This window comes from Maylandia zebra, linkage group LG10 (assembly GCF_041146795.1).
Source record: "Maylandia zebra isolate NMK-2024a linkage group LG10, Mzebra_GT3a, whole genome shotgun sequence".
NCBI lineage: Eukaryota > Metazoa > Chordata > Actinopteri > Cichliformes > Cichlidae > Maylandia > Maylandia zebra.
Genome location: NC_135176.1, coordinates 33,635,775 through 33,658,785, shown reverse-complemented (window position 1 = coordinate 33,658,785; position 23,011 = coordinate 33,635,775). Strand labels below are relative to the sequence as shown.

Genomic DNA, 23,011 nt, shown 5'->3' with positions numbered 1-23,011 from the left:
AAACATGAGAAAAGTCGCGTGAAACAGTCCCAACATCAGACTGAAGTTTCTGTGTGTAATCGTCTGCTTTTATAGAGGCAAAAACAGTCCCCGTGTGAATACAAGGACCCAATTTTATGGGTTAGTCCTGACATGAGACTAAAGCTGGTATTTTATGAGAAGAGGGTCCTCACTTGACAAGAAACGATATGAGGTAAAGTACACAGAGCTGTATGTCATAAGCAAAAATGATCAAGCTTGAACTGAGTAACGGTCGATGCAGCGTCACAGGGTCAAATGTCCTCAGAAAGTTTAAACCTGACACAGATAGATCACACACACACACAGGAAGTCGAGTTTCCACCAGGTCTGGAGACGTATGGTGTGTAACCCTGATCTGCCTTGTGGGCCCTGTTCTGTCTGTAACCATACCTGGGTCCCCACTTTGCTGCTTTGTGAACACATGTATGTCCCCATAACACAAGGACACACTGTGTTGGTAAAACTGTAGTAAGGGTGCCGAGAAGCTGGACTCGGGGCCAGCATGGAGACGGGCAGCGGTCACGCTCTTTGTTCTTCAGCTCGGCTCTGCTGGCATTAGTGCAACTTACATCCAGCTGTTTGGGGCTCACCTGGGAAGCGCCCGCTCTAACGTTTAATGACGCTGTACTGCGTTAATAACAGCTGCTTTGTTTCAGCCGCCTCTGTTCGTATTTCTGTTAAATGGATGTTTTTAAAGCGTCTCACAGTTTAAAACGCTGCTGAGTGACGTCAGCCTCCGCCTTTATCCTGTGAGCAGATCGCACTGAGCTGTCACCGCCATCATTTCTATTTTTGCCTGCATTTTTTCCGCTCCTCCCACCCTGCTGTTTCCCGGCCAATCACACGTCGACATGAACCTAATCACGTGTCAGCGCTTCAGCTGACACGTGGCGTTGAGCTCTTTGAATAGGACGTTTCCCGTATGCTCCCCGTGAGCGGGGGATTAGCTCAAATGGTAGAGCGCTCGCTTAGCATGCGAGAGGTAGCGGGATCGATGCCCGCATCCTCCACGTTTTCTTACTCCTCCGTGTTTTAGTCCCTGTGGATCTGTGCCGCCCTTTGGACTCTGACCCGCGCGTGGATTTCGGTTTGGTTGTGTTTAAGCTCAGGTACATTTTACATTAAAAACACTCTGGTGGGGTACATAAGACATGAGGTAATTAGCTCACTGCGTGGATAATTGTAACTGTGGGCTCACAGTCTGAAGCACCGCTGTTGCTGTGACTCAGCACTCTGTAAATAAAATTATGGGTAATTAAATATAACAACTTGTAAAATAAAATAAAGCTAAATTTAAAAAATATGGAAAAGTACCCAAAAAAGCAAATAAAGTATTATTTGAATATGAAAATAAAAGAATATATAATGGACGATGCAGTAATAAATACTGAAAATAAGCAGTTAATAAATAAATCCCCCCGCTGGCTCCTTCGGTTTTCTTGTACATTTATTCAGATGTTAAATAAACACAGCAAATAAGAAGATTTCATGTATTCCTCAGTCACACACTTTCATTAAAAACAAGTCTAAATGCAGGAAGAGGATTTGGTTTGCTGGCCTCAAACACTTCTTTGTGCTGTCCACTGGGGGGCGCTGTTCACCTGCAAACATTAGCTGGTGAACAGCTTGGCTCACAGCAGAAACAGTTCTTGTGACTTCTCCACCCTCCATCACAGTCAGAACATCTGATGAGAAATAAACCCGACACCACAAACCATGAAAAGATCTGCAGATCACGTTTCCCTCACCTGCCAGGCCCTGATGAGCGTTAGCAGCGGTAACCAGGTGAGGGTCACTTCAGGTATTCAGGTCAGTGAGTCACCTTTGCTAAGCTCACCTTTTTAAAGTTGTTTTTCCTCACGGTCATGTTTTTCTCTCTTCTTTTCTGTGTGTTTAATTCGCTGTATGTGGCGCTACCTGCTGGGTGTTATTCAGAGCCACACCTGTGGGGCCGACCAGCAGCCACGACCCGAAGACCCCCAAAGACAGCAGCTGAGACCAAAACCTCGTCAGGAAAAGTTTACGGAAGTTATATCATGCTGTTTATACTTCCTGTTTATCCAAGCTGGTACCTGGATGCTAACAGGTGAGCGGCTACTTCCTGGTGAAACTCTGCCCCCTGGTGGTGGGAGTGTACAAAAAGGCTTTGCACAGATTTCTGTTCCTCACCCAAAACAAAGCTTGTCTGTAGAGCGAGCTAATGTTCAATCAGAGCAGCAAACACTTGGAAACTGGAGAACATACAAAGACTTTCACACAATACTCGACTAAAAGTACTCAAGTATACTGCAGGCCGGTCCCTCCTATATGGACACGCCCCTTTAGCAAGAAAGCTCAAAGCACATCAGGAGTCGTCCTACTGGTCGTCATGGCGAACACATTTTAATTAGTCACTGCTTCAAGACGGCGTGGGCAGCTTCGATGACCGTGACGTGGCTCCTACCCCTCGCAGCAGGTGTGGTGCTGGTGGTGGTCGGAGCTCGGGCCACGTGGAGCGGGGGCAAGTGGGCGTGGTGGTCATGCTGACGCAGCAAAAGCTGCAGCTGTTCGTTCTCACGCCTCAGGTCCTTGCTGTGCTTCCTCAGAGCTTCACGCTGCAGCACAGCACTGCTGCAGCTCCGCCGCAGCTGCTGCAGTTCCGGGAACCTACAGACGTCCTGCAGACCGATGGACAGGTGAGCTGACAACTGTCTGCAGGCCATATTGTACCTGTGGGGGAGGAGCTTCCTGGCACTGTGCTTGTTTTAGAAGCTGCACACCCACCTGGGAGCTCGCTAAAGTTAAACTAAAAGGATACAGGTTGGGGAAGGCGGAGCCTACCTTTGCTGGCGTGTCCTGTTGGCACTCGTCTGTGCGTTGTGATGATGATGATGTCAGTAACGTGTCGTGTTGCGTCTCCAGCCGGTGGCAGATGTCCGCGGCCCGTAGAACCCTCTCGCCCTGAAACAGCGGAGCACACGGAGGGTGAGAAGCAGTTCCGACAGGTGATGCAGACAGGTGAGGCGGGCTTCACCTTGGTGACGACGGCCTGCAGGTTCTTGGCGGCGGCGTCACCCTGGACGGTGAGCTCGGTGAGCCTCTTCCTCGCCGCCGTGTGCGACTGGGTCAGGTGGTCCTGGAGTGCGTGAGACCTGCAGTTGAGCTCATGTATGGTGGCGGTCAGGTCCTCTTCCAGCGAGCTGTTTTCTGCCTTGTTGGAGATCATCTTCTCCCTCAGCCTGCGGACGGCGTCCTGACAGGAAGTGAGCGAGCACAGTGAGTGCGTGTTAAAACGAACACGTTTACAGTTTACACACAAACTCCTCCTTCAAACAGCTGCAGGCATCATATTAGGACTTAAGGTATTTATTAGGGGGCGTGGCCTGAACGACTGATAATTCGTTTCCAGGACTGTGTTTGGCTCACCCGGGTCAGCTGACTGTGGATGTGACACACCTGTACGTATGAGCTCAGCTCAGAGACAGGTGGAGGTGTTGTGAGCGCACTGACCTCCAGCTTCTTGGTGGTCTTCAAGTCTTCGCTGATCTTCTTCTGTTTGTCTGCGAGCTGCTTCTCGAGCTGCGTTACCTTGACGATACTTTTCTGCAGGTGCTCTAAGCTCGTCTGGGTGGCGTCACTCACCTCCTCCCTGCCCTCCAGAGCAGCCACCTGTGCACAGAGAGGGGGTCAGCGCAGCCGGACGGGCCTGAGAGGTAGAGGGAGACCACGGGCCGGCGCCATACCTGCTCCTCCAGAGAGCACGTGTACATCGCCAGCGTGTCCTCGAGCAGCATCCTGATGTCATTCATGGCGTCCGTGTTGTGCAACTCCGCCGTCAGGGTCAGCTCCTGCAGCTGGATCTCCTGCTGCTGAGACTGCTCCAACATCTGCTGCCTGAAACGCCACACAGGGTCAGAGGTCAACACAGCTCCACCGGCTTCAGGCCACCGGATCATGTGACTGACTTTAGCTCACAGGCTTGGAGGAGGCGCTGACGGCAGGTGAGCGAGCGGAGCATACGACTCACCTCTGAGAGCTGACGCTGGCGCTGACGTCCTCCAGGGCACGCTCCCACTGCTGCTGCAGACCCTGCAGCCGTGCGGCCTGCAGCGCCCACAGCGCCTCCATGTGGTGCAGGTGGAAGCGCTGCATGTGCGCCTCCTGGCGCTCCGTCTCCTGCACGTCGCCCACCAGCTTCTGCAACACAAACGGGCAGGAGTCTGGTCAGCGGGGTAAGACGAGTGTGGGAGGCGGGGTGAGCACAGGCGAGGGGCGGAGCACCTGGACGATGCTGTCCAGGTCGTCCAGCGTCCTCTCAAACGTCTGCTGGAGCACGATGATGTCATGGCGCAGCTCGGCATCCCTGGTCTGGCGGAGGATTGCCCTCCAGCCGTCGTGGAGCTTCAGCAGGTTCACAGCAGTGTTCCTCTGCTCCTTCTGCAGCTTGTCCTACAACGCACACATAAACGCACGCACACACACACACACACACACACACACACACACACACACAGTGTGAGGCGTTCAACAAGAGCCAGCAGCAGAAAGTCAAAGAGGCCACGCCCCCTACAGTGATCCAGGTGTTCCCTCTGTGTCACCTTCAGGAACAGGCCGAGCGTCTCCTCCTTCTTCTTCTTCAGCTCCTCCTCAGCCTGAGCGCGCTGCTGCAGGTGCACCTGTCTCTCCTCGTCAGACTTCCCCACACTCTTCTTCATCTTCTTTGACATGATGCCTCCTCGTCTCCTCGTCACGCTGAGAGGACAGCAGGTGGAGAAGGATGTTAGCTCCTACGGGTATTTGTGAGAAATAAGACCTGCAAACATGAGCTCATCGGGTTTAAGCTCCTCCTTTCAGAGTTACCACCTGACCCCAAACCAGCCTGTATATAAAAGATGGAAGTAGCCTCTGTCCTGTTAGCACGCCGGCTGCTAACGTTTCTGATGTTTTTCATTTGTTCTGCCTGCTTCTAACGATGTTGATTTATTAACAAATGTTTTTAATAATTGTTGTCTTTCTATTTGAGATCATATTGGCCCCGTTAAAGCTACACTAGCCCTGTGTGAAAAGCCTCTCCCTGGACAAACGACAGCATTCGCTGTTTAAAGCGTGTCTGTCGTAAAGCGGAGCGTTTGTGGAGAAAAACTCGTTGACAGGTTCATCTCCTTCCCTAATCATGACTACAGGGCCCTGCACGGTGTAGCTCCAGCTTACATCGGTGAGCTTCTTCATCGCCCCAGCATGCGACCAGCTTGCTGGCTGTCCAGCACACAAGGCTAAAAACAGAAGGTGACAGAGCGTCAGTGGCTCCCTTTGATCTGTGGACTCGTCTCTTTTAAAAAGCAGTTAGAAACGTATCTGTTTAAACTTGCTTTTGGTTGATTTCGTTTGTTTGAGGTCGTGTGTCCATTTCTGCTTCTGTGAAGCACTTTGTGATCTTATCTTGAAAGGTGCTATATAAATAAAATTTTACTTTACTTTTACTCCACCTTCAGGTTTCTGTGCAGCCACACCACCATCACCCTGGTAAAGAAGGCCCAGCAGCAGCTGCACCTCCTCCGTGTCCTGAGGAAGAAGAACCTGGACCAGGAGCTGCTGCTGACCTTCTCCCCTCCTCGGTGGAGAGCGTGCTCCTCCTGCCTGCTGTTTGTACTCAGTGCTGGGTTTGGATTAACGATTTTCCAGAATCTCAGGTTAAAGCTCACAAAATTTCAGCAAACCAGAGCAGATTCTGCACAAAGACGTAAACACAAAGCGCACGTCAGCCGACAGCCGCAGATTGTGATGCGTCCGCGCTTCGTGTTTACGTCTTTTTTTGCGCTGGAGTCTGAGCTGCAGGTTTGTCTCTCAGACCAAAACTGACCGAACCAGCAGCAGAAGAAGATCCAAACGACACTTCACATAAACATCGTCATGAATTCACTTTGACTTTTGCTGCTTTCCTTCCAGCTCTTCAGTTTTTGTTCTCCTGCAGAATATTTTAAGGTTATTTGCTATAAACAGCCAGGACAGGAAACTCTGCTTCATGTGTGTCTGTTTGATCCTGTTACTTTGACTCAAAGGCCTCTGCTGTGACGCTCACGCCTCGATGAAGTCTCACAGTGTCAGCTTCGCTTTCATAGACATAAAAATACTGATGGATGATCAGAATGATCGTATATGTGACTGAGGCCCAGCTCAGTCATTAACACCGCCCACAACACGACTGGCTGCCCCTGGAGGCCATCGACGGGTCCTCCTGTCTCAGGTAAACCCTCACAGGTGACCCCGCCCACACCTGCTTGCCACACTCAGGCTTCTGCAGTAAGTTTCTGTCCTGAGCGTCTCCGGCAGTTGGCGCCGTTGCTAGGCAACAGCAGCAGCGCGTGTCTGATGACAGCTCGTGGACCCTCGTTTCCAAATGTAATTATATTTAACTCAAAGCCAGCCGAGCGGCTCTTTGATCTGCACCGCGCGCAGTGACGTCGCCCCGGTTTCCCGTTAACGTGGGCGCAGGTGAAGGTCAGACACTTCCGGTCTTACCGTTCAGGAGAGCCGCTGCAGACCCGCGACTGTGACCTCCGCGTTTGCGATCCGTCACCATAGCAACGGCGTCAGCCGGGGTCACGTGACAGCCGTCAGCTGTTTGCAGATATTTCAACAGAAGAAGAATTTAAATTTAAGTTGTTCTAAAACCAAACGACCGGAAACAGCTGAAACACCCGAGTCTGAGCCGACGTCTGAATCAGAGGCGGAGCCAGACATTTGAAACACCCGGGGCTTAGCCCTAAAGGGTGGTATGCATGTGGGATTTTTTGGGGGGGGGGTTAGAAATGACTGAAAGATTAATTGGCTCTGTTTTGAGTTTTGTTCAAAAAAGAATGACTTCATAGAGGGAAAAATATATATCACATGTGCAGGACACCTTAAACTAGTTTTTTAATTAAGCAGCAAGGCAGAACAAAGTCGGGCTGTATCAAGACACAGGGACTAAACCCCGATTCAACCAGACCCAGAACTGATCCAGAATTAAAACAGGACTACAACAGTTCAAAATCAGCACTACTGAGGACTTAACCAAGACAGAACCAGAATCAGAACTAGATGATAGCAGCACTAAAAATCATCATAGACCTGCACTACACTTATTGTTTAATTCTACCAAAGTACAATATTTAGATTGAGAAAAGTTTATATAATTATTTAGCCTTGTTGTGCAAACAAGCTGCAGAACTTAATAAATATAGAATTTGAAAAATAACAAACCTAAAAAGAAACACGAGGTACGAGATACATGAGGACCTGTGATACGCTGATACTTTTGGCAAACAACCATGTGACTAACAGGTGTGTCTCACCTGCTCTTGTTCCCTCTCTGTGCTGACAATCATCAAATCTACAGTTGAAACCAGATATTTACTCTTCAGATAAAAACACTTTTTTAATTGTAACATCAAATCAGACTAAATGTTTATTTTTTAGATAAATATAAAAACATATTTGTTAACTTTAAGAGTAAAGAGAGAAACTGTCTGTATTTCTTAATTGTAAATGGCACCAAATTGTATTCAAACTGAGCCACACTTATGCAGCTCCACAGTTCTGTTCCTGGTGTTTTGGTTGACATCTCTTGATGTTCCCATGTCACAGAAACAGCCTCTGTGTTTTGCCTTATATGCATCCACAGCTGTGCCACCAGTTTACTCACATGGACTCTACGAACCAATCAGAAGCTTCTTCAGCTCAGAATGGAATCATCTGCAGTTTATTATTAATTAACAATAAACTTGGTATACAGGGAGTGCAGAATTATTAGGCAAATGAGTATTTTGTCCACATCATCCTCTTCATGCACGTTGTCTTACTCCAAGCTGTATAGGCTCGAAAGCCTACTACCAATTAAGCATATTAGGTGATGTGCATCTCTGTAATGAGAAGGGGTGTGGTCTAATGACATCAACACCCTATATCAGGTGTGCATAATTATTAGGCAACGTCCTTTCCTTTGGCAAAATGGGTCAAAAGAAGGACTTGACAGGCTCAGAAAAGTCAAAAATAGTGAGATATCTTGCAGAGGGATGCAGCAGTCTCAAAATTGCAAAGCTTCTGAAGCGTGATCATCGACCAATCAAGCGTTTCATTCAAAATAGTCAACAGGGTCACAAGAAGCGTGTGGAAAAACCAAGGCGCCAAATAACTGCCCATGAACTGAGAAAAGTCAAGCGTGCAGCTGCCAAGATGCCACTTGCCACCAGTTTGGCCATATTTCAGAGCTGCAACATCACTGGAGTGCCCAAAAGCACAAGGTGTGCAATACTCCTTCCCAAATCAAAACCCTGGATTAACGGAGATGTCCGCGCGGCACTGGCGGCACGGAACACTGCCTTTGCCTCCGCGAACACATCGGACTACAAACACGCACATTACCAACTCCGGAAGACGATCAAAGCAGCCAAACGTGAGTACAGGGACAGGGTGGAGCAACAGTTTGACAACCCTCGGAGTATGTGGCAGGGACTAAACACGATCACAGACTTTAGAGGGAAAACCAGCACACCGCAGACCACGGCCTCTCTGTGTGAGGATCTAAACGTATTCTACGCTAGATTCGACGCAGCGAACACCATGAGACCGGACAGTGTGCGCACCGCGGATGACGTCAGTGCGCACACTGTGTCTGAGGAGGATGTGCGGAAGTGCTTCAGGAAGGTGAACGCACGCAAAGCTACTGGTCCGGACGGGATTCCCGGCCGCGTCCTCAAGTCATGCACGGCTCAGCTGGCTGGAGTGTTCACGCACATCTTCAACCTTTCCCTCTCTCTGTCTGTAGTCCCAGCCTGCTTCAAAATGGCCACCATCGTCCCTGTACCCAAATCCTCCACCATCTCCTCATTGAACGACTGGCGACCTGTAGTCCTGACCCCCATCGTAAGCAAATGCTTCGAGAAGCTGGTCAGGGACTTCATCTGCTCTGCACTACCCGACTCACTGGACCCTCTACAGTTTGCATACCGCCACAACAGGTCCACTGATGATGCCATAGCCCTGACACTACATACTGCCCTGTCACACCTGGAGAAGAGAGACACGTATGTGAGAATGCTGTTTGTAGATTACAGCTCAGCATTCAATACCATCGTTCCCTCGAAGCTGGACAGGAAACTGCAGGATCTAGGACTGAGCAGCTCCCTCTGCAGCTGGATCCTTAGCTTCCTGTCTGACAGACGCCAGGTGGTCAGACTGGGCAGCATCACCTCATCCCCCATCACACTGAACACTGGTGCTCCACAGGGGTGTGTACTGAGCCCTCTCCTGTACTCACTCTACACCTACGACTGCACAGCCACTAACAGCTCCAACATCATTGTGAAGTTTGCGGACGACACTACAGTGGTGGGTCTTATCACCAACGGTGATGAGACGGCTTACAGGGAGGAGGTCAGCGCCCTGACCCACTGGTGTCAAGACAACCATCTCACCCTCAACGTCGCAAAGACAAAGGAGTTGATAGTGGACTTCCGGAGGTGCAGAGAAGTACACACCCCCATCACCATCAGCGGCGCTGCTGTGGAGAGTGAGCAGCTTCCGGTTCCTTGGTGTACATCTGGCTGAGGATCTTACGTGGTCAGTACACACAAACAAAACAGTGAAGAAGGTGCAGCAGCGCCTCTTCTTTCTCAGGAGACTGAAAAGATTCGGCACGAGCCCCCGCATCCTCAGGACCTTCTATCACTGTGCCATTGAGAGCATCCTCACTGGATGCATCACCACCTGGTATGGCAACAGCACCGCCTACAACTGCAAAGCTCTCCAGAGAGTAGTGCGGTGCTCTGAACGGATAATTGGAGGTGAGCTTCCCTCCCTCCAAGACATCTACAGGAAGCGCTGCCTGAGGAAAGCGGGGAGGATCATCAAGGACTCCAGTCACCCCAGCCATAAACTGTTCAGACTGCTTCCATCAGGAAGGAGGTTCTGCAGCATCCGGTCCCGTACCAGCAGACTGAGAGACAGCTTCTTCCACCAGGCCATCAGACTGCTGAACACGTCATAGACACCTCAGCTTCACTACTGGAACTTTAACATTATGCACTCCATACTGTACAGTAACGCCACTGTTTTGCACATGTCTCACTCTGTATATTTTTATATATTTTATTTATTGTTGACTCTATTTAATTTGTAAAATATGTGTACACACACACACACACACACACACACACACACACACACACACACACACACACACACACACGTAGAAAAACATTTAGTATACACATCCAGTACTATTATATATTGTACATATATTTATTAGTTTCAGATGTAGCCATTCTTGTATTTTGCTTGTTTACATTATTGTATTTGCACAACTCTGTTGCTTGTGAAGCTCGCACACAAGAATTTCACTCACATGTGCTGTACCAATGTACCTGCACATGTGATGTGACAATAAAAGTGATTTGATTTGATTTGACTCAGAGACATGGCCAAGGTAAGAAAGGCTGAAAGACGACCACCACTGAACAAGACACACAAGCTGAAATGTCAAGACTGGGCCAAGAAATATCTCAAGACTGGTTTTTCTAAGGTTTTATGGACTGATGACATGAGAGTGAGTCTTGATGGGCCAGTCTCTGTGCCTGACAGCAGCAGCGCCGTGACGAGTCCTCCTCACACCGCGCTGCCGTCCATCCAGAGTAAAGATCAGCTGACGATCCCCTGACCAGTCTCAGCTCTGTAGAAGGACATCAGGTCAACATTTCCTATTCTAGAGAAACTCAAACACAGATTCAATCAGTGGCTCTTTAGAGATCTGTCGTTAAAAGGCAGAGTATTAATAACTGAAGCAGAAGGTTGCACCTTGATAAAAAACTCATAAACGAGGTTGATAAGTTACTTTTCAACTTTATCTGGAAAAATAGGACACGGCATTAAAAACAGTTCTTATGAACTCTGTCAACGCTTAATGTGTTAATTTAAACACTTTAAATAACACATTCAAAATAAATTGGTTAAAGAATCGAATTATCTTCCATTTGGAAAACTATACCTGTGTTCATGCTAAGTTAAGTTCATGCAATCACACCACCACACAGTACTGACCCACACATATGGTTCTTACACACACACTGGACTTTCTGGACTTTGGTTTTGCACAACACTGGTCACTATATTCTTCATTTCCAGTTAATACTTGTACAGCTGCTGTTATTGTGTATATATTTATTTATATTTAGATTTCTTCATACATTCTTATATAGTTCTATATTGTGTATTTTGTTGTACAGTTATTTTCAACTTTAATTTATATATTTTATCTTATTCTTCCCAGTTAAATTTACCCTTCATTCTAATTTGTGTTGTACAGTTATTTCATTTTTAACCTTAATTTATATTTTATTCCTTCCTAGTTAAATTTACCCTTTTTAATTTTTCATATTTATTTCCTATCTCATTCATAGCCTTTTCCTTTTTTGTTTTCTTTAGGTCACAAGCAGTTGTCCAAGCATTTCACTACATATCGTACTGTGTATGACTGTGTACGTGACAAATAAAATTTGAATTTTGAAATTTGAAGTTAGGTGAATTTTTCCTTACTTGTAATTTTGATAAAATCCCTTTAAAAATCTCTGCTGTTCATCGTCGAGCTTTTTTAGCACGGACTCTTGTTTACAAGCATAACTTTAGTCCACACAGTTATTATGTCTGGAATAACGCAGAGCCATAACAAGGAACTTTTATTTAAAAGAAGATCTCTCTTCTTAGATAGTTGGTTTAGTTGTTTTAGTCAACCAGCTTTGCTCCTGTGAAGAATTTTGTTTACATTTCAGTTTAGCTATAAGTCGTCATGATTATACAAAAGTATTTGGCCTGATACCATCAGGGGTTTGTATGCTGTTTAAGAATCAACCTAATATCACTTCACTCCCATACAAACATACAAACTTTTGTTGGCAAGATTTGCTTTTCTAAGCAACCTAAAGACAACAATAAATCGATCAGAGCTTTATTTCAGAGTACCATAACCACGCTACCATGTGTCATTTTTTTCTGATGGTATCATGTGGAACGAAGTTTGGAGACTCCCTAATCAGTTTTTAATTACCAACAAAATGAAAGATATTTCTTATAAATGAATACACAGAATTTATTCTTCTAAAGATGATCTTCAAAGCAAATTCAGATTAGACATTGATACGAGCTGCAGCGTTTGTAAAACCAAGGAATCTACTGCACATCTTTTTGGTTTTGTAACCTTGTGCAAGATTTCTGGCAGAGTTTGTGTTTTTATCTCAGAAAATGTATTTAAAGGATTTGTACTGTTTTGGAAATATGTTTTGTTTATTCTGCACAAAAACCAAAAACAATCCAACTTTGATAACAGATTTTTGGTTAACTTGTTACTTTTAATGGCTAAATTTCATATTCACAAGTCCACATGTTTAGGAAGACCTCCCTCTTTTTATGTATTCTCCTTTGAACTTGTAGAGTATCTTAACTCAGTTAAGAACTCCACGAACCCAAAGCTATAAAACGATTGGTGTTTGTGAAAAAATCAAGATCTTTCAGTCACTTTGTTCTTTGGCTTGATCAGTTTCCCCCTAACATATTTATATTGATGTTTCTGAATACTGTTCTTGTATTTGTTTATCTATGCATACATGCATTTTGTAAGTACAACACCATTATTGTGGTACTGTTTAAATCCATTTTGTATTGTACTGATGTTTAAATAAAGGTTTGAGGAAAAATAGAAGGAGGACATCAGGAAATAAAGTCTCTGCTGTGTTCACCCCCACGACGTGTCCTCTTGCATGTCCGTCACCATCGTCACTGATGTAAAGTGGTTTAATGTTACTTTTTTCCTGAAAGCCACGACCGTCTCCTTGGTCGTGGTTGTGTTGAGGACGGGGGCGACTGTAGCCCATTTTGGAGGTGCTTCAGCCCCAAAGTGAATCAAAGCACCCCCACAGATTTCTTACTTTTTTTGACAATATTTGCTGTTTGTGTGACACACTACTAAAAATATAAAAAGCACACAGTACTTTACTTGTTTGAGACGTGACATTTTAACAACAAAAGTATAGATACCCCCCCGCCTCCCAAAGTGGTTTGTTCCAGCTCCCCCCTGCTCTGGCTCTAGCGCTCTGTCTGCCAGAGCGATGGTGGCTGAGACGCAGCGGAGCAGAGGTGGAAGTGTCTGGCTTAAAACAGGACATGTTGGCTGCATTTAACCTTCAGTTACTCTTTATATAGTTGGTAGGAAAAACATTACACCAGGTAACCTGCAGTGTTGAAAACGTGTTTTCTGACGATGTTTGCTGCCCTACAATCCGTCCTGCTCTGTAAAATCAGCCACATCTGACCGTCCTGTTGCTCCCATTGAAATGTTTACAGCCTGTTTAAAATCTAAGACTTATAATTGTCCGTAGCTGCTGTTGTTACCACTGTCCTGTTTGAAATGGATGCTAACTGACTGAATGCCCATTAACCTTATAACACCTGGTGTGTGTGTGTGTGTGTGTGTGTGTGTGTGTGTGTGTGTGTGTGTGTGTGTGTGTGTACAGACAGCCAGGTTCATAATGGATATGAGGAAGTTTTTTCAAAAAAGGAGCCACGTCAGGTAAAAGTGTAAAATCAAATGATCCATCAATCAGGAATAATGTTGGATCAGTGTTTCAATGTTTATCTTTTATTAGATGTTCGTGTGGTTTGGTTATTTGCCTTTTGGTTGAAAGTACACTGAGAGGACTTTTTATTAGTGATCTTAATAGTATTTTTTCATATTAATGTAATTTTTCATCTAATTGAATCTATTTGTGTATGATTGTCAGTCCAAAGAGGGAACGTGAGGAGAAAGTACGAGGTGAGGAAGAAGCAGGTAAGCTAACAGACAGGGAGCAGTGACAGGCAGAAACTGTTAACCTGACAAAGAGGAAAACCTGATTTTACTCACAGTCTGGAAGTTGTGTCCTCCCTGTATTAAAGCTGCTAAACAGAATCTGCTAAACAAACTGGGCTGAAACATTTTGACCCTCTTTAACAACATCCCAACATAACATTATCATTGATCGGGGAGAGTAAAATTAATGATATATTTTTATGTGGTTCAGCCACAGCTTTACTGAAACCTCTGTAAAGCTGTAAAGAGAAGCAGATGCTCTGTTTCTACAAATGTTTTAAGCTTGTTTCAAAGATTCTGTACTGCAGCTTTAAATGTTTTCCAAAAGCACACACACACTTATCAGTGATTCTCACACTTGTTACAGTGTGGACCACCTGATAAAAGGTCAAGCTCTCCCAAGCACCACTATGAAAGCATGAAAGTCATAAAAGATTTTTTCATGCATGGTATACATTCTACCACAGGCTGTTGCCTCCATTTTTATAGTTTTTATTAATATTTTGTAATAATTTATTCTGTTTCTGGAGTGTTTTTATGTATCTGTATTATATTACACACACACACACACACACACACATTAAAAGTGAATCTCTGTCCAAAAAATGCTCTCAGTTTACTTTTCACTCACTGTGAGCATCATTCATTATTCTCCCAGTAATGAAGGTTAGGATATGTATTTTTATTTTTATTCCAATCCATTCTTCTTTGGCAGCATTTAAATAACCTTGATCAGATTTGATGGTTTTGTTACAGACTTTAAAAAAGTGTTTTGCTTTTCTTTCACAAATGTGGATTAAATTGTGTTCAAATGTACAAAGCAGTGATGTCATGTTTTGTGACGAGGACCCAGGCACAGAGAGACTTGATGAATTTAAGAATCTTATGATTTAATAAAGAAATTTGCAGACTTGCACAGAGATGGTAAAATTATGATGACTGATAACAGAGACGAAGACAACAGACGGTGAGGACAGGGAGGAGCAGGGGTTTAAATGCACCGAGGAGACATTCAGAGACAACTCGGGACAACATTTAAGGACGCAGGGACTGACAGAGACAGGTTTATCTTGCCTGGCTGGGCAGCTCTCTGGGTGCTCAGCACCCCCAAAGCTCTGATCCTAGAATCGCCCCCGGTTAAGGAGCAGGTTGCTGTCCCTGCACCACGCCTTCAGCCGCTCCACCTCGTCCCTGTCGGCAGACTCGTCCCCCACCCCACACAGGTGTGCTCGTCACTCAGCCCTGGGGAGAGCAGTGGTAACAGAACTGCTAACATAGGCTGTGTAACTGAGGTGGTGACTCTACCTGTACACCCACTTGTTTATTCCTGCTCCTCCTCTCTCAGCCTGTGTGCTGTCATTAAAGCTTAAATGTAACAGTGAGGCAAAGCTTACAGACCAATCAGAGGCTGCTGCTGCACAGGTAACATCCCTTAGACCTCACCTGGATGTGGAGCTGTGAATGTGACCGGACATCTTTCACAGACTGGAACAATGATGCTCAGGTGACCCGGTGGCGCTCGCTGACATTTCATTACTTTCAGGTTCAGTGAGTTTAAACCTGCAGCAGCAACACCGGCCGTTTATTAAAGACAGACCTGCTCCTGGAGAAGCCACGCCTCCCTGTGAACACTCTGTGACATCATCAACACCCATCCTTTACACCTGAGTTCATCCTCACCTGTGCCTGCTGTTCTGTACTGATGGGCAAAGTTAAGTGGCAAACCGTCATACCTACTTAAACTTGTGCTGGAATTACTCTGTGACAGCAGGAATGTGCATGAACTACTTACGGTAGGACGGTTTGTTCTCCTGCCACGCTCCTCTTAGAAGTCTCAGATGTGGAGATGTTTTTTCTACTGTGACTCTAATGACTGCCGGTGTGCCTTTGGGCCTCAGCAGGTGAGGGCTGTGGTTGTTTTTACTGAACGTTGTATTGTGTTTGTACAAAAATAAATGTAAGCTCGGAGACCGGAACTGCTTCGGACACAGCTCAGGTGTGTGCTGGAGCCCTGCTGGCGGCCAGCGGAACTGCAGCTGCTGCGTTTCCCTATACGGAGCTGTTCCTAATGTTCTGTCCGTTCCTCGTACATGGAGCGCTGTTGTCGCACGTGCCGGTTTGTTTTCACGCTGTTCCCGGCCGTGCACGCGGGTGAGAGCGGCTCGGGGCCGCGCTCACAGGAAACCACCCAAATAAGGTAGGAGGAAGTGATGACGCGGCTGGATGCGCTCCACGTGACCTCGAGCCCTCAAACACAGCGCGGAGCCGTGACGTGTCTCCGGGGTTTCCGGCCATGGCGTCTGGCCGCGCGCCGCGTTTCGGGCTCGGTCCGGCGGGTACGCGGCCAGGCCGAGCCCCGGACCGGGCCGAACCGTGTTCGCTCCTGAAAGCGCGGGACAAGGGGCGCCGGGACCGCGGACGGCCGCGGGAGCACGCGCCCCGTTCGGACCAAATATGGGCTTCCGACCCGCCATATTTGGGAATCTACGTCACGCAGGAGTCTTTATAAAGGCGGGAATCCTCCGAGAGGACCTGACAGCACCGAGTTCAGGCTGTGCGCTCGCGACAGCCAGAAACAAACAGCTGATGTTGTTTACATCCTCTGATGACGCAGCGGCCTCACCTGCGCCGGTGACCCTCCGGTAGAGTCTCACCTCCAGCGTTGGCGTCCCGCGAGCGGCAGCTTCCGCCCGGAAGGAGCGCCTCTCCGCGGGGCTCAGCAGCGAAGGAGCTCCGGGAGCCGAGGAGCTCCCCCCGCAGGGACATGGCGGCCACAAGGGCTCTGCTGCCGGAGCCGCTACCCGGTCTACCGCCGCCGCTGTCTCCACTGGACGGATACCCGAAGCTGGAGGACTTGCAGATGCTGCTGCTGGCCGCCTCCGGGGCCGAGGGAGCCGGGCAGCTGAGCGGAGAATCCGGAGAGTACGGAGGTGAGGAGCCGGTCACCCGTTTATCTGTGTCGCACGCGTGCGCGCGCATGCTGCAGCTCGCATTACAGACTGCAAAGTTGCACGAGAGAGTGTTTTATTGTGATTTAAATGTTTGTCAGTAAAGCTGAGCTCGTGCTCACCTGTGGCTCACACCTGCAGCTGTGTGAGCCACAGGTGCGCTTTCCCTGCACCATGGCAGAGCTCATGGACCAATCAGGCCACCGTACGGAGGTCAAAGGGTGCTTCCTAATGAACCAATAAATAAGACTCCCAAGTGTGCTGTGACGTGTTCTCACCCGTGCGCCTCCTTCTTCCCCTCAGATTCCCTCTCGGACCTCCCAGACCTACAGAGCCTCCTCCCACTGACGCCCCGCCTGCCCTCGCTGGCGTACAGCGGCCGCTTCTCCTTTGAGCCGTCTGTGTCGACCTGTGGCGGCAATAATCTGTGGGCGGAGTCTCTCCTAAGCCTGTTGGTCGGCGTGGCGGCTCCGCCCACTGCCTCCAGCCTTCCTGTGTCTTCATCGTCAGTGACATCATCATCGCCATCCCATTCGACCATCAGTTCCATCCAGGTGACCTGCGGCTCTGCTGAAATCACCTCGGTCTTCTCGGCGATACCGACCTACACCTCAGCCGGCGCCGAGCCGCTCCTCCCGGCCACAGACTGTCAGCCAGCCCCTCTGGCCTTCTCGCCGCAGCAGGGTCCGCCTCCCGCCTACACCGCCGCTGCTGCGTCCCGTCTCGGCCTGCAGCCGTCCTCGCTGGTGACGATGTTGCCAGACTACCTTCTGCCGCAGCAGTCGGATGCCGAGCCCGGCGTAAACGTGGATCAGAAGCCGCCACCGCTCACGCCACTCTCCACCATCAAAGCCTTCTCCTCGCAGATCCAGATCCAGCCTCCTGGCCCCGCCTACAACGCGCAGCTCACCAAATCTGGCAGACCCAGGAAGTTTGCCGCTGGCCGCCAGTGCAAAACGCCGCCTCACGAGCGGCCATACGCCTGCCCCGCTGAAGGCTGCGACCGCCGCTTCTCCCGCTCCGACGAGGTGACGCGCCACGTGCGCGTGCACACGGGTCAGAAGCCGTTCCAGTGCCGCATCTGCATGCGCAGCTTCAGCCGCAGCGACCACCTGACCACGCACATCCGCACTCACACCGGCGAGAAGCCGTTTGCTTGCGCTGAGTGCGGACGTAAGTTCGCCCGCAGCGATGAGCGCAAGAGGCACGCCAAGATCCACCAGAGGCAGCGCGAGCGCAAAAACAACAGTAACTCTGCCTCCACCGCCACCATCACCACACCCCCCACATACTCCTCCCCCGCACACAGCTCCTCCCCCTGCTTCACCTCCTCCTCCTCGTTGTCACACATCTACAGCTCCTCGCCGTCCCCCCACCTCTACTCCCCCTCCTGCTCCTCACCGATGGCGAGCCCCCAGGCAGAGCTGCCCTCCCCCCACAGCTCCAGCATGTGTTGACCTTTGACCTCAGACTGACAGCATCGGACTGCAGAAATGTTTACCGTGCGGGGTCAAAGGTCGCCTCGTGGTGTAAATATGAATCCCGTAGTTTGTACATATTGTTTACACGCATGTTGGTGAACATGTGTTCACGTGCTCCGCCTACTGAGTAGGCCTGTATGTTTACATTTTCTACTCCACCTGTTTCCTCTCAAAGAGCTTCAACAATAAAAGTCTGAACCCTGCTGGTGCTTTTAATTTGTAGGAGGTGTGTGTGTGTGTGTGTGTGTGTGTGTGTGTCACATCAGCTGATGGAGGTCATGTGACATGAGACAAAAGTCAGAAACCCTCACTTACGTGCGGCGTAAACGTTTCTGAGGCAAAACCTGAAGTCACTGTTCAAGGGATTCTCACTCAGGTTTGTAGCTCCTGTCAGTCTGAGTGGATCCGACAAAGGTCAGAGTTCAAAGGTCGAATCAGAAGTTTAAACAGTGACAGCTTCACTGAACGCTGCCATTAAATCCTCCCTGTGTGTGTGTGATCGGACTGTGACCGCAGCACCCTGCAGGAAAATCCCGGTGCTGCTGAAGGCCAAAAATGGCGCTTCCTGCTGCTGCAGCGGACATCCTGACGCCCATATAAGGAACTTCCTGCTGTTTGTGATGTAACAGCAAGGACTGGGATAGCAGGTCAGACTGGAGTGTGTGTGTGTGTGTGTGTGAGAGAAAGTATCTGCACTGCAGACACATGAAGTTCAGAGTCCTGCTTTCACTTTCATCTGCAGGAGTAAAAGTAAATCATGTTGTTTGGATGTTTATGTGTATGTCCTTAGTGCTAATTATTTAGCTGTTAGCTGTAAAGTAAGCTAGTACGTAACAAACTGATACAGGATAAGGCAGGGGAAAGTTAGAAATGTATAATGGTGGCAACATAACATATATTATAGCACAAATACTGACATATTTCTGTAATTAAAAGAGAACTGTAATATCAGCTTACAGTGAAACATGGATGCAAATATCCCAAGTGATGGGACGAATCCCGTGGTCCCTCTAACAGAGAGATAAGGAACCAGTGCTCACTGCTCCACCCGTGAAGATGGAGAGCAGAGAAAGAGGTCTAACACGGTGACACAGAAAATATGTTTCCCAAAGAACACACTCGGCCAGAAACGAGGCAAGTCCACAAACCAAACACAACCCGAGCTTTCTACATCATGAAGGAAAAATCGACACTGAATTCAATTCGATTTTATTTTATTTACACAGCACCAAAGCACAACAACAGTCGCCACAAGGCGCTTTATATTGTACAGTAGCTCCTACAATAATACATACAGAGAAAAGCCCAACAATCATATGACCCCCTATGAACACGCACTTTGGTGACAGTGGGAAGGAAAAACTCCCTTTTAACAGGAAGAAACCTGGAGGGGCGGGGCTATCTGCTGCGACCAGTTGGGATGAGAGAAGGAAGACAGGATACAGACGTGCTGTGGAAGAGAGACAGAGGTTAATAACAGATATGATTCAGTGCAGAGAGGTCTGTTAACACATAGTGAGTAAAGAAAAACTCAATGCATCATGGGAATCCCCCGGCAGCCTACGTCTATTGCAGCATAACTAAGGGAGGATTCAGGGTCACCTGGTCCAGCCCTAACTATATGCTTTAGCAAAAAGGAAAGTTTGAAGCCTAATCTTGAAAGTAGAGATAGTGTCTGTCTCCCGAATCCAAACTGGAAGCTGGTTCCACAGAAGAGGGGCCTGAAAACTGAAGGCTCTGCCTCCCATTCTACTTTTAAATACTCTAGGAACAACAAGTAGGCCTGCAGTGCGAGAGCGAAGTGCTCTAATAGGGTGATATGGTACTACAAGGTCATTAAGATAAGATGGGGCCTGATTATTTAAGACCTTGTATGTGAGGAGCAGGATTTTGAATTCTGGATTTAACAGGAAGCCAAAACAGGAGAAATCTGCTCTCTCTTTCTAGTCCCTGTCAGGACTCTTGCTGCAGCATTTTGGATCAGCTGAAGGCTTTTCAGGGAGTTTTTAGGACTTCCTGATAATAATGAATTACAGTACACAGAATCCTCCATGCAGTCCTCGTGAGCAAACCTGTGGGCTTATGAGGCCTGCGCTCCTGCAGTGCCACACATCTGTCACGACAGTGATTCTGATGGGCACAAACAGTTCAGTTGATGAAGATGTTTAATGTTGGTGCAGGGATTCCAGCCTCTGGTTTCGCTGTGATCTTTGTGTGTGAGTCAGTCCCTGTGCACACGCAGAGCAGCTGTACTACAATCATATTTCGTAAAGCAGCTCCAAGCTGCAGACAGGCATGTGCCCGGGCTCCTCTATGCACACCGTGAGCAGCCTTGCAGAGGTTTCCGTAGTGTAGTGGTTATCACGTTCGCCTCACACGCGAAAGGTCCCCGGTTCGAAACCGGGCGGAAACAGGCGTTTGCTTTTATTCATACACACGTTTCGCATCATTAACTGGTCCGCGTGGACCACTGCCTCGTGAGTAGTTGTTTAACGTGTACTGACTCACGTAAACGGAAGTGAAAGCAGCAGTAAGAAACACCAGTGGCGATACGTTCCCTGGAACATGTGACACGTCTGTCCCACTGAAACGTTTTGGGTTGATTGCGCGTGCACACTTTGATTGCGCGTGCCTCGTTCAAACTACGCACACGGCTAACGGCTCTGCTGTTAGCTAGCATTTCTTCTTCTTCAAGATAGGAAAAGAAAAAAAAAAGTCATTAGTGTTTCCGCCCGGTTTCGAACCGGGGACCTTTCGCGTGTTAGGCGAACGTGATAACCACTACACTACGGAAACCTGCTCACAGCGATGTGTAAACACAGTTATTTTAATGCAACCCTCATCAGGTCACAGATAACGGGCCACGGCCCAGCCTATCGGTGTCTGTGTGCGACGAGGAAGCTGCACAGTTTCCGTAGTGTAGTGGTTATCACGTTCGCCTCACACGCGAAAGGTCCCCGGTTCGAAACCGGGCGGAAACAGCGGTTTTGTTTCGCCGTGCTGTTATAATCGATAGTGGCATCATTTCCACAGTCCAATAATCTTCTGCCTTTCCTTCTGCAGGCGTAAATGTCCGCCTGAGTGTGAATATGAAACACTTTAAACACACACAGGGTGTATGACGTGCTCTGAGTGCTGCAGTAGAGTACAGAGACCAGTCCATTCACCAGTCATCGTCTCCAGAAGACACAGGAAAGACGATCCTTTAATCCCCAAAGTCCAGGACGTACTCTCCCTGCACCTCCTCCTGCAGCCTGAGGCTCCGCTCCCTCACAGGTGCACACGTGTCTTTAATCGATCGAGCTTCAACAGGAGGGATCGGAGCGCTCCCTGGGTATGACTGTCAACTATGAAAACGCCTTCATCAAATGGATCTGCCAAAATCGTAAACACTATTCATCTGGTCAGGACACCATTTGTAAGTCTGAATCTCCATTTAGCAAAACTCTAAACACACAACACATTTAGCAGTGCGATGCACACAGGCTACAGAAGTGAAACACAACTAACACACTGTTTGCATCATACTACCACTCAACATTGAAAACACATGCGCACTGATGATGGATTGAATCCGAGCTCCCAGACTTTCACAAACCTTTCTCTCACAGTCAGCTGACAGTTTTTGGACACTGCTTTAGCCACATGCCAGGGATCAAACTGGTGAAGCTGTTCAGGATTGCTGACCATCGTTTCTTTTACAGTTTGAGGATGTCTGTCAGTGGAAATGGTTGAGACACTTTATTTCCCTCTCTGGTTTTTAGAGCTTCTTTAAATCCTTTGATTTCAATGGCATTAGAATTTGAAACTTGGGTGACAGGTAGGGTGTAGGTGTTTGTAGAGGCTGAGTGTCCAGGAGAATCACACCTGCCATCTCCACAGACAACAACTTCTTCCTGTGATTTCATGGCTTTTAACTCACTACTTTTGCTCTTTTATCCACATTTTCTCAATAACAGGAAACACAAATCTCTTTCTCAATGACGTGTATGTGTCTTCACTTAGGTTCAAGTTACTACAAAATTTAGCAAAATGAATGCCACTGAAAAAACTGATGCTGTTAGAAGCAGGTTTCCTTGTCCTTTGGTGCCACTCAAAGTAGGCTGAGACTGCCATCCGTACTGAGCTCCAGAGTCAACTGTGATCCTTCATTTTGAAGCTCTTTGATTTCTTCTTGTACAATCGGGGAGCCACACTTCATACACCGCTTGTGTAATTGTTTTAACTGTGGCTCATAAACTAGAAGAAGTCTTGTGTTTGTATGTGCGGTATTTGAAGTCTGAGACTCGAGAGCTGGAGGTCAAAGCAGCTTGCAAAGAAAAGCGTCTGGACTTCTTTAAGTTGCTTGAAGACGTTTCACCTCTCATCCGAGAAGCTTCTTCAGTTCACTGGTTCACTAGATTCATCAAATGACAAGAACAAATCCTGGGAGTTACCATCATCCACGTCTACTTGTTTGTCCAGTTCAGTCTCCTGTCTGCTTGTGTAGGTGTGGTCCGCTGAGACTGGAACGTGCACATCAGACTGCTGCTGTGCCGCTACGTCTGACTTACTTATCTCAGTCTGGGTTGATGCATCTGTTTTACTTGAAGAACACGGAACACTTACGAGTACTGTAGTAGCTTCAACTGCTTCATTGCTTGTCTCCTCCATAACTGACGTGGTGTCTGATTGGTCGTCATCATCCACGAACATGTTAGCTACTG

The 23,011-nt window shown here is 47.9% G+C and overlaps 3 protein-coding genes and 4 non-coding genes across 7 annotated transcripts; 5 read left to right on the top strand and 2 right to left on the bottom strand.

The window, feature by feature from the left end:
* The first annotated feature begins 958 nt into the window (after window positions 1-958).
* trnaa-agc (transfer RNA alanine (anticodon AGC)) lies at window positions 959-1,031 on the top strand. The gene has a single exon. It is a non-coding gene; the product is annotated as a tRNA-Ala (tRNA).
* Window positions 1,032-1,975: 944 nt separating this feature from the next.
* On the top strand, window positions 1,976-10,674 carry LOC143420651 (uncharacterized). Its single transcript, XM_076888789.1, has 3 exons — window positions 1,976-2,107; window positions 5,493-8,928; window positions 10,621-10,674. Exons 2-3 carry the CDS (start codon window positions 7,990-7,992, stop codon window positions 10,672-10,674), a joined length of 993 nt encoding a protein of 330 aa, XP_076744904.1. The 5' UTR covers window positions 1,976-2,107; window positions 5,493-7,989.
* On the bottom strand, window positions 2,373-6,293 carry drc2 (dynein regulatory complex subunit 2). The gene is made up of 9 exons (XM_076889492.1): window positions 6,275-6,293; window positions 4,599-4,752; window positions 4,282-4,449; window positions 4,028-4,197; window positions 3,744-3,894; window positions 3,427-3,669; window positions 3,035-3,253; window positions 2,842-2,961; window positions 2,373-2,678 (listed from the first exon to the last, which is right to left on the bottom strand). The coding sequence occupies exons 2-9, from the start codon at window positions 4,725-4,727 to the stop codon at window positions 2,412-2,414; spliced, it is 1,467 nt and encodes a 488-aa protein (XP_076745607.1). The 5' UTR covers window positions 4,728-4,752; window positions 6,275-6,293; the 3' UTR covers window positions 2,373-2,411.
* Window positions 10,675-16,158: 5,484 nt separating the features above from the next.
* On the top strand, window positions 16,159-18,508 carry LOC101482048 (early growth response protein 1-B). The gene is made up of 2 exons (XM_004556912.4): window positions 16,159-16,806; window positions 17,128-18,508. Exons 1-2 carry the CDS (start codon window positions 16,641-16,643, stop codon window positions 18,279-18,281), a joined length of 1,320 nt encoding a protein of 439 aa, XP_004556969.1. The 5' UTR covers window positions 16,159-16,640; the 3' UTR covers window positions 18,282-18,508.
* Window positions 18,509-20,645: 2,137 nt separating this feature from the next.
* Window positions 20,646-20,718, top strand: trnav-cac (transfer RNA valine (anticodon CAC)). The gene has a single exon. It is a non-coding gene; the product is annotated as a tRNA-Val (tRNA).
* Window positions 20,719-21,028: 310 nt separating this feature from the next.
* On the bottom strand, window positions 21,029-21,101 carry trnav-aac (transfer RNA valine (anticodon AAC)). Its single transcript has one exon. It is a non-coding gene; the product is annotated as a tRNA-Val (tRNA).
* Window positions 21,102-21,213: 112 nt separating this feature from the next.
* trnav-cac (transfer RNA valine (anticodon CAC)) lies at window positions 21,214-21,286 on the top strand. The gene has a single exon. It is a non-coding gene; the product is annotated as a tRNA-Val (tRNA).
* The last annotated feature ends 1,725 nt before the right edge of the window (window positions 21,287-23,011 follow it).

Bases quoted from the DNA above. Each gene is read 5' to 3' on its own strand.
- drc2 (XM_076889492.1), bottom strand. From the start codon at position 4,727: ATGTCAAAGAAGATGAAGAAGAGTGTGGGGAAGTCTGACGAGGAGAGA. The intron at 4,198-4,281 runs GTGCTCCGCCCC...TTTGTGTTGCAG, and splicing joins ACCTGGACAGCATCGTCCAG to AAGCTGGTGGGCGACGTGCA. The intron at 3,670-3,743 runs GTATGGCGCCGG...CTCTGTGCACAG, and splicing joins CGTGCTCTCTGGAGGAGCAG to GTGGCTGCTCTGGAGGGCAG.
- LOC143420651 (XM_076888789.1), top strand. From the start codon at position 7,990: ATGGGTCAAAAGAAGGACTTGACAGGCTCAGAAAAGTCAAAAATAGTG. The intron at 8,929-10,620 runs GTCAGGGACTTC...TGTGCCTGACAG, and splicing joins GCAAATGCTTCGAGAAGCTG to CAGCAGCGCCGTGACGAGTC.
- LOC101482048 (XM_004556912.4), top strand. From the start codon at position 16,641: ATGGCGGCCACAAGGGCTCTGCTGCCGGAGCCGCTACCCGGTCTACCG. The intron at 16,807-17,127 runs GTGAGGAGCCGG...TCTTCCCCTCAG, and splicing joins AGAATCCGGAGAGTACGGAG to ATTCCCTCTCGGACCTCCCA.